This window comes from Otolemur garnettii, unplaced genomic scaffold, assembly GCF_000181295.1.
Source record: "Otolemur garnettii isolate 467f Iridium unplaced genomic scaffold, OtoGar3 scaffold00007, whole genome shotgun sequence".
Taxonomy (NCBI): Eukaryota; Metazoa; Chordata; class Mammalia; order Primates; family Galagidae; genus Otolemur; species Otolemur garnettii.
This window is the reverse complement of record NW_003852402.1, coordinates 12,068,108-12,079,146: the sequence shown is the minus strand read 5'-3', so window position 1 is coordinate 12,079,146 and position 11,039 is coordinate 12,068,108. Positions and strand designations below refer to the sequence as shown.

The 11,039-nt window shown below is 51.1% G+C and overlaps 2 protein-coding genes across 3 annotated transcripts in view; both read left to right on the top strand.

Annotated features, from left to right (window-relative positions):
• HMOX1 (heme oxygenase 1) overlaps positions 1-5,493 on the top strand; it is a 9,730-nt gene extending 4,237 nt beyond the window's left edge. The window contains exons 3-5 of the mRNA XM_012801170.2: positions 1,159-1,650; positions 2,420-2,507; positions 4,738-5,493. Of these exons, the coding sequence (XP_012656624.2) occupies positions 1,159-1,650; positions 2,420-2,507; positions 4,738-4,871 (714 nt within the window). The 3' untranslated portion in view covers positions 4,872-5,493. The remainder of the gene's footprint in view (positions 1-1,158; positions 1,651-2,419; positions 2,508-4,737) is intronic.
• A 4,286-nt stretch (positions 5,494-9,779) lies between these two features.
• Positions 9,780-11,039, top strand: part of MCM5 (minichromosome maintenance complex component 5) — a 26,157-nt gene continuing 24,897 nt past the window's right edge. Inside the window, exons 1-2 of one of the 2 annotated variants that reach the window (XM_003783260.3) lie at positions 9,780-9,919; positions 10,168-10,342. In XM_003783260.3, the coding sequence (XP_003783308.1) occupies positions 10,176-10,342 (167 nt within the window). In that variant the 5' untranslated portion in view covers positions 9,780-9,919; positions 10,168-10,175. Of the gene's footprint in view, positions 9,925-10,167; positions 10,343-11,039 lie in introns of both variants that reach the window. The other variant, XM_023509457.1, reaches the window with a different exon arrangement.

The following is an 11,039-nucleotide window of genomic DNA, read 5'->3' as shown; positions in this document are numbered from 1 at the left end:
CCGGCTATTTTTTTTTTGGTTGCAGCCATTATTGTTGTTTGGCGGGTCCGGGCTGGATTCGAACCCGCCACCTTAGGTGTATGTGGCTGGCGTCTTAGCCGCTTAGCCACTGGCGCCGAGCCATAAGTCACAGACTTTAAAGTGGGTGCCAAGAGCCTTGTGAGAATCTAGCACCAGCTTACGTTATGTTGGCAGAGGTGACGTTTATCACAGCCTCTCTAATTTGAGTGCTGCGTGCCAGGTCTCACCCTGCACTTTGCCCATCTAATGTTTCTTAACCTTCACACCAGCTCTGAGGAGGTCCAAGGCTCAACTTGCACAGAATCAATCACACAGACCTCAGATCATCTCCTGCTCTAGGGGTGGGAAGCCCAGACCAGAGAGGGAAAGTGGCTCACCCATGGTCACACAGCTGCAGACTGGGAGAGTAGAGGTTAGAACTGGGTCTATCACACTTGTAAACTGGGCTTTTTTGTATCAGGCTGTCTGGCTTTCTGTCTCCTCAAGGAATAGGGCTGTCATGAATATCTATGACTCAAAAATAACTTGGAAACTTCAACTGGAACATCTTAACTTTCTCTTCCATCAAATTTAAACTAGAGTATTAATGTATAACAGGATTTAGCTCCCCAAGCCAAGGTGTGCTCAGAGCCTATCACACCACCCCAGCATCCTGAGATGGTGGGGTTCAGAGTGGGTCTCTGGGAAGGAGAATTGTGCCCTGCAGATGGTCACCCAGAGGTCAGAGGCCAGTGGCTCCTGGGCACTCCTTTAAGCATGTTCACTTCTGGTATTCCCCTGGTCCAGAGCCACATTAGCTTCCAAGCAATGCCTGATCTTCAGTCTAATTTTATTTCTTACTAGCTGTGCAACCTCGGTGTCTCACACCCTCTCTGAGCCTTAGTTTTTTATTCTGTAAAATGGGACTAGCAATTCTTTTGCTGGATTTTTATATGGAATAAATTAGGTAGGATGTTTACCCAGTGGGCTAATAGGTTTTTAGGCTGAGAAAATGCATGATGGTGTTGTTCCCTTGTGAAGATCCCTCTGGCTGCTGTCTGAAAGGTTGAGCCCAGCTGAGAAGAGACAGTAGCAGAGAGGAGGGACAGGGCAGGGTCTTCTGTGTGGCTGGCCCTGACCTGCTCACTCTGGTTTCAGCTGGTGATGGCCTCCCTGTACCACATCTATGTGGCCCTGGAGGAGGAGATTGAGCGCAACAAGGGGAACCCAGTCTACTCACCCCTCTACTTCCCGGAAGAGCTACACCGCAGGGCAGTCCTGGAGCAGGACATGGCCTTCTGGTATGGGCCCCACTGGCAGGAGGAGATCCCCTACACGCCAGCCACACAGCGCTATGTGCAGCGACTCCACGAGGTGGGGCGCGCTGAGCCTGAGCTGCTAGTGGCCCACACCTACACCCGCTACCTGGGTGACCTGTCTGGGGGCCAGGTCCTCAAGAAGATTGCTCAGAAGGCCCTGGACCTGCCCAGCTCTGGTGAGGGCCTGGCCTTCTTCACCTTCCCCAACATCGTCAGTGCCACCAAGTTCAAGCAGCTCTATCGCTCCCGCATGAACTCCCTGGAGATGACCCCTGAGGTCAAGCAGAGGGTGGTTGAAGAGGCCAAGACTGCATTCCTGCTCAACATTCAGGTGAGGGCCTGATAGCCTGGAGCAGCCACTGCCTCTTCTAGCTGTTCCTCCGAGGGTCATAATTTCTCTTATCATAAGGGAAGGGCCTGGGGGTCCTGGCTAAGTGCAGGGAGTCAGAGGTCTAGTTCTGCCACTTTCCAGACCCTGGGCAAATCCCTCAATCTCTATCTCACTTTCCCCATCTATAAAATATAGATAATAAAGGCTGGGCACAGTGGTTCACACCTATAATCCTAGAAATCTGGGAGGTCAGGTAGGTGGATTGCTTGAGCTCAAGTGTTTAAGAGCAGCTTAAGCAAGAGCCAGACCCTGTCTACTAAAAATAGAAAAACTAGCCAGGTGTTGTGGTCCCAGCTACTCAGGAGGCTGAGGCAAAAGGATCGCTTGAGCCCAAGAGTTTGAGGTTGGCTATGGCAGACACTCTACCCATGGCGACAGAGACTGTCTCAAAAAAAAAAAAAAGCAGCTGTAGAAAGCTCTTACATATTGTATTGCTTTGTACAGAGCCAGGACTAAGGGCCTAATAGCCACAGTGAACTCTAAATTCAGGGGAGCTTGTTTCAGAGGGGGAGAGGAAGGGCAGTCCAGGGCACCAGCTGTGTGTGGAACCCTTTATCACTTCAGGTGGGGGAAAGGGGACAGGAATGTTCAATATTTTTCTTACAATTTTATTTCCAAAGTATTTCATAACAAAACTTCAGGTCTTCTCTTCAGCTAGGCCTAGCAGCTCCTCTCACTGAGATGGATATGTGTGTCTTTTGCCTTTTAGCTCTTTGAAGAGTTGCAGCAGCTGCTGGCGGAGGACACCAAGGAGCAGAGTCCCTCAAAGGCAGAGAGGCTTCGCCGGCGGGTGCCAGGTGAGGGTCCGGGGGAGTCCTGAGCCCTCTGGGCCCCTGTGGGAGGGGTCACGGCCTGGCTGTCTGTCTCTAGTATCTCTACTCTTCTATCTTTTGTGTGTTTTCTATGAGATGTAGACTGCAGGCAAAGGGTCAACCTTCTTTTTTTTTTTTTTTTGAGACAGAGCCTCAAGCTGTCCCCCTGAGTAGAGTGCCATGGCATTACAGCTCACAGCAACCTCCAACTCCTGGGCTCAAGCGAGTCTCTTGCCTCCGCCTCCCAAGTAGCTGGGACCACAGGCGCCCGCCACAATACCTGGCTATTTTTTGGTTGGAGCTGTCATTGTTGTTTGGCGGGTCCGGGCTGGGGATTCGAACCCACCACCTTAGGTGTACGGCGCTGGTTGAGCTATAGGCGCTGAGCCAAGGGTCAACCTTCAACATGTGACTCTGGGCAGGCCATGAGATTTCTCCGTGCCTCAGTTTCCCACCTGGGGAATCCAGGGAGGTTGAACTAGTTTTAGTTCATTGGCCTGAAATACACAGGCACCCCTCAGAAGTCATGGGTAACCACCATGTTTAATTTAGATCCTTTCTAGGCTGTTTAAAGGTTTCTGGACAGGCTCCCTGATGTGGGTCCGAGTCAGGGCATCTGTTTCCAGCTGTCAACCTGCAGCAGGGATATGTGTCCCTTCTGAGTCCTGTGAGCCAGCCCCTCCCTCGTGTGCCTCAGGGAGTGGTCAGGGCTGAGGTTATAGTGAGAATATCTGGGAGATGTCCAAAAAGACCAGAGTGCTCCATAAACTGCACCTTCTAGAGGCCTAACATGCCGTGGGAAGGAGGGTGACTTTGGGAGCTGGTTACTTTAGGTCTTCCCTCCGACTGCCACCCTAAGGTATCCAGCCTGTGGCTTTCCCGCCATGACAGGGCCACATGGACCCTTCTGATGGTGCATCATGCCTAGGAGGGTTGGTATGTGGCCGGTCTTGATGGGATTGGCTACCTGGTGAGATGGGGGGACTTCACCCTCATGCAGCAGTTTTTAAAGTGTGGTACCCTGGAGTAGGGGTCTCAATACCCCCTCGGGGGGCTTGTGAGGTCAAAGCACTACTATTCTACTACTTGTGGCCTTTTGTTTACTCTTATATTCTCATGAATGTGAGCTGGCGTTTGCCAAAGGCTGACATGTGATGACCACAATGGATCTGATAGCTCCTGGAATGTGTGCCTGTGTGTTCTTGTGGGTGAAGAATTTTCTCGCTTCTAATTTCTGACATGGTAAATAGCAATAGCTGTACTCACACAAACAAAAGCTCTTATGGAAAATAACAAAATAAAAACAAAAGCTCTTTTGGATAACTGGTCATCTTTGAGTGTAAAGCAGTCCCAAGATCAGAAAGTTTGAGAACTGGACCCAAATGCATCAGAAGGAGCCTTTAATAAACAATAAAAATGTCAAAATGCAGCAGCTTAAAGGAGTAGGGCGCCAGCCCCATATGCCAGAGGTGGCAGGTTCAAACCCAGCCCTGGCCAAAAACTACAAAAAAAAAAAAAAAAAAAAAAAGGGAATAATGCGGTGGTGCATCTGCTTGCTTGTATTCCCATGGCTGCCACCCTGGGCCACCAAGCTGGAGGCGCTGCCTCCTCTTAGGAAGCCCCTCTCATACATTGCCACCTCACTCTTCCTCTCCACACCCAGGGTGGAGCCAGGGTCTAAACCCAGCTGGGCTGGCTCCAGAGGCCTCCCTGGACTCTATCCTGCTTCTGAAAACCTAGAGAACACCTACTCTGTGCCCACCCACCCAGGTGCAAGGCTGTCTCCAGCCTGTCACATCTAAATGACAGTGGAAGGGACTGAATTTGGATTTTGACCTCAGAGCTCCCACTTTGTAGCTCCTGCCCCTGACCACCATTCTTAGAAACCACGAGTCTGATGTGGGAATTTACAGCTCAGAGGTATTTGCTGATAAAGCTTAAGGAAGGGCCTTTCGGTAGTGGGAAGAAGCCTGAGAACTTTGAACAATGTGGCCTGGCTAAATGAGGACAAGCTAAAGAATTAGCTTGTACTCTGCCTGTGTTTGAAGGTATTCAAGCCATGGCTACAGGTACACCTGTCTGTGTCCAGTAGAATCCTGGCATTGGGCAAGGACTGTGCCAGAGGGGGCCCCTCTGCTGTGCTTTTTTTGTGACATCAAACAACCTCCACTTGCCTGCCCACCTGTTGTTGACCTTGCCCTCTTTTCTCTTTCAGATGTCACCCCCATGGAGACTCCCAGAGGGAAGCCCCAGCCCAATGTGCTCTCCCAGGCTCCTCTCCTCCGATGGGTCCTTACTCTGAGCTTTCTGGTGGCAACAGTTGCTGCGGTGGGGCTTTATGCCATGTGAATGCACCTGAGCTGGCTCCCTGGGGCCATGAACTTTGTCTAATGGGGGGAGGCCTTCTTTTTGGAGAGGGAAAAATCCCTTGGCTGGCTTCCTTATCTGGGGCATGGGAAGCTTTGGCTTTCCCCCACCCCACCAGTATTCCTGCTGTGTCCCTCTTTCTGGAAAGGTGGAAGGAGCCTGTGGCATCTTCCCAGCCCAAAGCACATCTAGCCAATGGCCTGAACTTCAGAGTGGGATGAGGGGCCCAGCCCTGGCCCTCAGCATCCTCAGTTCCTGCGGCAGAGCCCAGAAGATGAGGCCAGAAGTAGCAGCTGTGCTAAACCTCTAAATGCCCTGGTTTCACAGTAACCTTGTTGACACGGCCGTGACCACTTTCCCCATAAGCCATGGCAATTTTTATATAAACGTGTGAAGATGTTATGTCTTGTGTTTCTTATTTTTGTTAGAGCCACTCTTTGTTCCTGGCTCAGCCTGAACAGTGGTATTTGTGTGTGTGTGTGTGTTTTCTCTTGTTTTTATAGCAGGGTTGGGGTGGTTTTCTGGGGAGGGAGGTGTTTAACAGCACTGTAGCCTTGGTCTCTAACTTTTATGTGAAATAATAAATGACTTTGTTTGATAGCAACTTGCAGTGTTTTTCATGGGCTCTGTGATGCTTGGGTAGCTGACTTCTAACTCACTTGTTTCTTGAGGGCCTGGTGGGAGAGGTGGTAAGGGTGGCGTTGGCTAGCGTTAGTCATTTTGAGAATTCAGAAGGTGGTGGGCAAGTTGTGTTGAGCCTTGCTTGATCTGAGACTCACTTCTCCTCAGAGTGGGGTTGCCCTGTTAGGCTGAATTGAGCAGATTTTGGAATAAAATTTATGTTTTCTGTTCAGTGACTCTTGGGGACAGAGTGAGATCCTTGGGTTCAAATTCCTGCTACTCCACTTTGAGATCAATTCCACAACCTCTTGGGGGCTCCATTGTATCACACGTAACATGGATGTAGCGAAACCTGCCTCACCTGTCTATCTTGGGAAGCAAATGAGATGCAAGTTAAATGCCAATTTAGCAAATCTTTAGTTCCTATTATGCAAGGAAGGAGACCAATGATTCTTGTACTGTGCAAATCACCCCATCCATGTTGTCTCTATGTCGAGAGATGTCACCCCTTTCTCAGGGGCAGTAAGAATTTTAGCCAGCTCTCCAGCTCTAGAATCCAAGCCCTTGCCAGTGCCTCAAGTACCGAAAGCAACTGAAATCCTAGAAAACCCTCCATAGAAGGTGTACAAGGCAGAGCAGGGGATAAGGCATTTCCTTGTATGACTAGTACCTGAGGACTGGGAGGCAGGAGACCTTTGTCCCTAGTTTTGACTGTGTCATTAAGTCTGGAATCTTGGGGCTCGGCGCCTGTGGCTCAAGCGGCTAAGGCGCCAGCCACATACACCTAAGGTGGAGGGTTCGAATCCCCAGCCCGGGCCCGCCTAACAACAATGATGGCTGCAACCAAAAAATGGCCAGGCGTTGTGGCGGGCGCCTGTAGTCCCAGCTCCTTGGGAGGCTGAGGCAGGAGATGGCACTCTACCCAGGGGGATAGCTTGAGGCTCCATCTCAAAAAAAAAAAAAGTCTGGAATCTTGGACAAGTCACTTCAAGGTTTGTTTTGTTCACTGGTAAAACAAGAACGACACACCTACCTCTCCTATCCGCCACACCTGGTGGGAAGAAGCAGTGGCATCCAAATACCAGTGTGTTCGTGGTGGCATAGGAATCACCCAGAGATACTTAACTGTTGAATGTAGAGCTCCATGCTGAGAGGTTCTGATTCTGGAGACCTGGGGTGGGACTCCAGAATCAATATTAATGAAAAATACCCTGAAAAATTCTAGTATACACCCAGGTTCATGAACCACTCTTTATGAACCAAGGCATTCAGGGCATTCCTGCCCGCCTCTCTGAAAGGGGCATAGGTGTTCATTGTAGTGAGGAAGGGAAGAAGGAGGGAGGGGAGTTAGAGAAACCATGTTGAATTCTAATAGGAGAATGGCTGAATAATTTGTATTCTATCCATTGTCAATCAAAGCCAGATACTAGTAAGAGAGGTAAGGACACATTTTAATCAGAAATAACCACTGCATTTAGGAAAAAGAGTCCAATATGAACTGAACTCAGCTTTTATTTGTACAGAGGTGAATGGGCATTTTGATTTCTTTTTTTCTTTCTTTTTTTTGAGACAGGGTCTCGCTTTGTCACCCTGGTTGAAGTGCAGTGGCCAGATCATAGTTCACTGCAGTCTCAAATGATCCTTCTACCTCAGACTCCTGAGTAGCAAGGATTATAAGCATTGCCACCCTACTTGGCTAATTTTAGAATGGGCATGCTAAAGATTGAGGCTGGGTATGGTAGTGAACACCTATATTTACAGTACTTGGGGAGGCAGAAGAGGGAAGGATTGCTTGTTTAAGACCAGCCTGGACAACACAGTAAGATCCATCTCTACAAAACATTAAAAGATTATCTGGAGACAGGCGCGATGGCTCATATAATCCAAGTGCTAAGATTATAGGCATGAGCCACCGCACCTGGCTGGTTTTATTTTATTTTTGCAGTTTTTGGCCAGGGCTGGGTTTGAAACCGCCACCTTCAGCATATGGGGCCGGCATCCTATTCCTTTCAGCCACAGGCGCCACCCCTGGCTGGTTTTATTTTTAGGTACTATAAAAATAAGGTGTAAGGCTGGGTGTGGTGGCTCATGCCCTTAATCCTAGCACTCTGGGAGGCCAAGGGAGGTGGATTGCTTGAACTCACAAGCTTGAGATCAGCCTGAGTAAGAGTGAGAACCCTATGTCTAAAAAATAGCCAGGCTTTGTGGTTGGGTGCCTGTAGTCCCAGTTACTTGGGAGGCTGAAACAAGAGTATTACAGAAGCCCAAGAGTTTGAGGTTAAAAGACTGGGTGAGGTGGCTCATGCTTGTAATCAGAGCACTCTAGGAGGCTGAGGCAGGTGGATTGCTTGATCTCATGAGCTTGAGATCAGCCTGAGCAAGAGTGAGAACTCCATCTTTTTTTTTTTTTTTGTAGAGACAGTTTTATTTTATTGCCCTTGGTAGAGTGCCATGGCGTCACACAGCTCACAGCAACCTCCAAATCCTGGGCTTAGACGACTCTCTTGCCTCAGCCTCCCGAGTAGATGGGACTACAGGTGCCCGCCACAATGCCCAGCTATTTGTTGTTGTTGTTTCAACTTGGCCGGGACCGGGTTTCAACCCGCCACCCTCAGTATATGAGGCCAGCGCCCTACCCACTGAACCACAGGTGCTACCCGAGAACCCCATCTTTAAAAAATAGCCAGGCTTTGTGGTGGGTGCCTGTAGTTTCAGCTACTTGGGAGGCTGAGGCAAGAGGATTGCAGAAACCCAAAAGTTTGAGGTTAAAAGGTCAGGTGAGGTGGCTCATGCTTGTAATCCTAGCACTCTGGGAGGCTGAGGCAAGTGGATTGCTTGAGCTCACGGGTTCAGAGACCAGCCTGAGCAAGAGCAAGACCCCTAAAAATAGCCAGGCATTGTGGTAGGTGCCTGTAGTCCCAGCTATTGGGGAGGCTAAGGCAAGAGAATCGCTTGAGCCCAAGAGTTTGAGGTTGCTGTGAGCTGTAATGCCACGGCACTCTGCCCAGGGGGAGAGCTTGAGGCTCTGTCTCAAAAAAAAAAAAGTTAAAAGCAAAAGCCATACAAACTCCTATTTTTTTTTTTTTTTATTGTTTTTGTTTGAGACAGTCTCACTCTGTCACTCCGAGTAGAGTGCCCTTGAATCACAGCTCAAGGCAACAACCTCCAACTCCTGGGCTTAAGCCATTCTCTTGCCTCAGCCTCCCAAGTAGCTGGGATTACAGGCGCCTCCCCACCCCCCAACCTGGCTAATTTTTTTTTTTTTTTTTGAGACAGAGCCTCAAGCTATCCCCCTGGGTAGAGTGCCATGGCATTACAGCTCACAGCAACCTCCAAGTCCTGGGCTCAAGCGAGTCTCCTGCCTCCGCCTCCCAAGTAGCTGGGACCACAGGCGCCCGCCACAACGCCCGGCTATTTTTTTTTTGGTTGCAGCCGTCATTGTTGTTTTGGCGGGTCCGGGCTGGAGATTCGAACCCGCCACCTTAGGTGTACGTGGCTGGCGCCTTAGCCGGTTGAGCTATAGGTGCCGAGCCCCAGCTAATTTTTTGTTGTTGTTGTTGTTTAGCAGGTCCCGGCCGGGTTCAAACCCACCAGCCCTGGTGCCTGTGGCCGCCACCCTAACCACTGCGCTACCGGCGCCGAGACAGTTTTTCTATTTTTAGAGAGAGATGGGTCTTGCTATTACCCAGGCTGGTCTGCAACTCCCGAGAGTGCTAGGATTACAGGGGTTGAGCCACCACCTCCGGCCTACACCTTCAGGTTAAGGCTCCTTGGTACTTCGCCGGCTGGCGGCCAGCCGGTACTAGTCAGGGCCCGGTCTCCCGCTGCAACACGGGGCGCTTGGACCCTAGTATTTGTGAACACCTAGCCACCTAGTACGTTCTCCCCAAGGGGCTTTGAAACGGGTCAATTTACCGTGAGATTTTTTTTTTTTTTTGCAGTTTTTGGCCGGGGCTGGGTATGGGGCAGGCGCCTACTCCTTTGAGCCACAGGCGCGCCGCCCTACCGTGAGACTTTTTAAAAGCTTAAGTACCAAAAGGCGCCCCCGGCATTCGCCTGCCCGTCCCTCCACCCCGCCTCTCCGCCATCTTCCTGCCCACCCAGCCGACCTCCGCAGCTTCCTCTCAGGTCAGAATTTTCGCGCCAAACTGTTCGCACACAAAATGGAGCCCGGAAGGAGGCGAGGCCTGACGTCCGCGCCTCGTAGCCAATCCACTTACGTAGCCAGCCCAAGAGGCGGGGCTCGCAAGCTCAGAGCGGTCCAATCACTGGCCTCAGGGTTCCGGTCAACCAATGGTGGGGCAGCGGCGTCGGCGTCCGTACACCGCCTCTAGCTTTTCCCGCGAAAGTCGGCGGCGGAGCGTGGAGGTTCTTGTCATCCGTGATTTGTGGAGTTCGTAAAGGGAGAGGTGAGGTCAGTGGGATTGTGAAGTGGGGGCCAAGGAAAGAGGCCTCAGGGGGAGCTCGGTGGGCGTCAGCGTTTCGGGGCGCAGGAGGCGTGCGTCAGGCTTTCTCGTGGGGAACTGGAGTTAGGGTCCAGGAGGGCATCCGGGTTCACCCCTCCGCTCCTCTTTTGGGGCCGAGAACCCTGGAGTCCGAGGGGAGGGCGGTCCAGGCGCGGCTCCCAGCCTGCTCTAGCTCTTTGTTCCCATGCCAGGTGCAGTCATGTCGGGCTTTGACGATCCTGGCATTTTCTACAGCGACAGCTTCGGGGGGGACGCCGGGGCCGATGAGGGGCAAGCCCGCAAATCGCAGCTGCAGAAGCGCTTCAAGGAGTTCCTGCGCCAGTACCGAGTGGGCACCAACCGCACGGGCTTTACCTTCAAATACAGGTGCGGCCCGGGGAGCTATGCACTTGCGAACCTGCTACTGCTTGTGGCGCTGGGGTCGGGGACAAAGATTGATTTTTGGCTACATATGTCCACCCAGGGCCTTTGGGAGTTGTAGACAGCCTGCCCAGATGGGCCCAGACAGGCCCAGACAGGGCAAGGATCCTGTCCGGGGTCACAGGACTCGCGCTGGCCCCCTTACCTCAGTGGTGTACAAGTTTGTATTATTTTGTACCTGAGGTTAACTTTTGAGTAAGTCATCTGTTGAGTGGGCCACCAGCAACCCAGCTAGTGCCCGCTGGGCCATGTCCCTGTTCATCTCCTTATTTTATTTTATTTTTCAGTTTTGGCCTGGGCTAGGTTTGAACCCACCACCTCTGGTATATGGGGCCCCTGCCCTACTCCTTCAGCCACAGGCGCCCCTCCTCCTCCCCCCGTTTTTTAGAGTGAAGTCTTACTGTGTCACCCTCAGTAGAGTGCCACAGCTCACAGTAACCTCAAACTCATCGGCCTAAGCGATTCTTTTGCCTCAGCCTCCCAAGTAGCTGGGACTACAGGCATCTGCCACAATGCCCAGCTTTTTTTTTTTTATTGTTGCAGTTGTCATTGTTCAGCTGGCCCAGACCAAGTTTGAACACCAGCCTGGGAGTGTGTGGCTATGGGCTCTGCCTTCATCTGCTTCAATTTTTTTTTTTTTTTT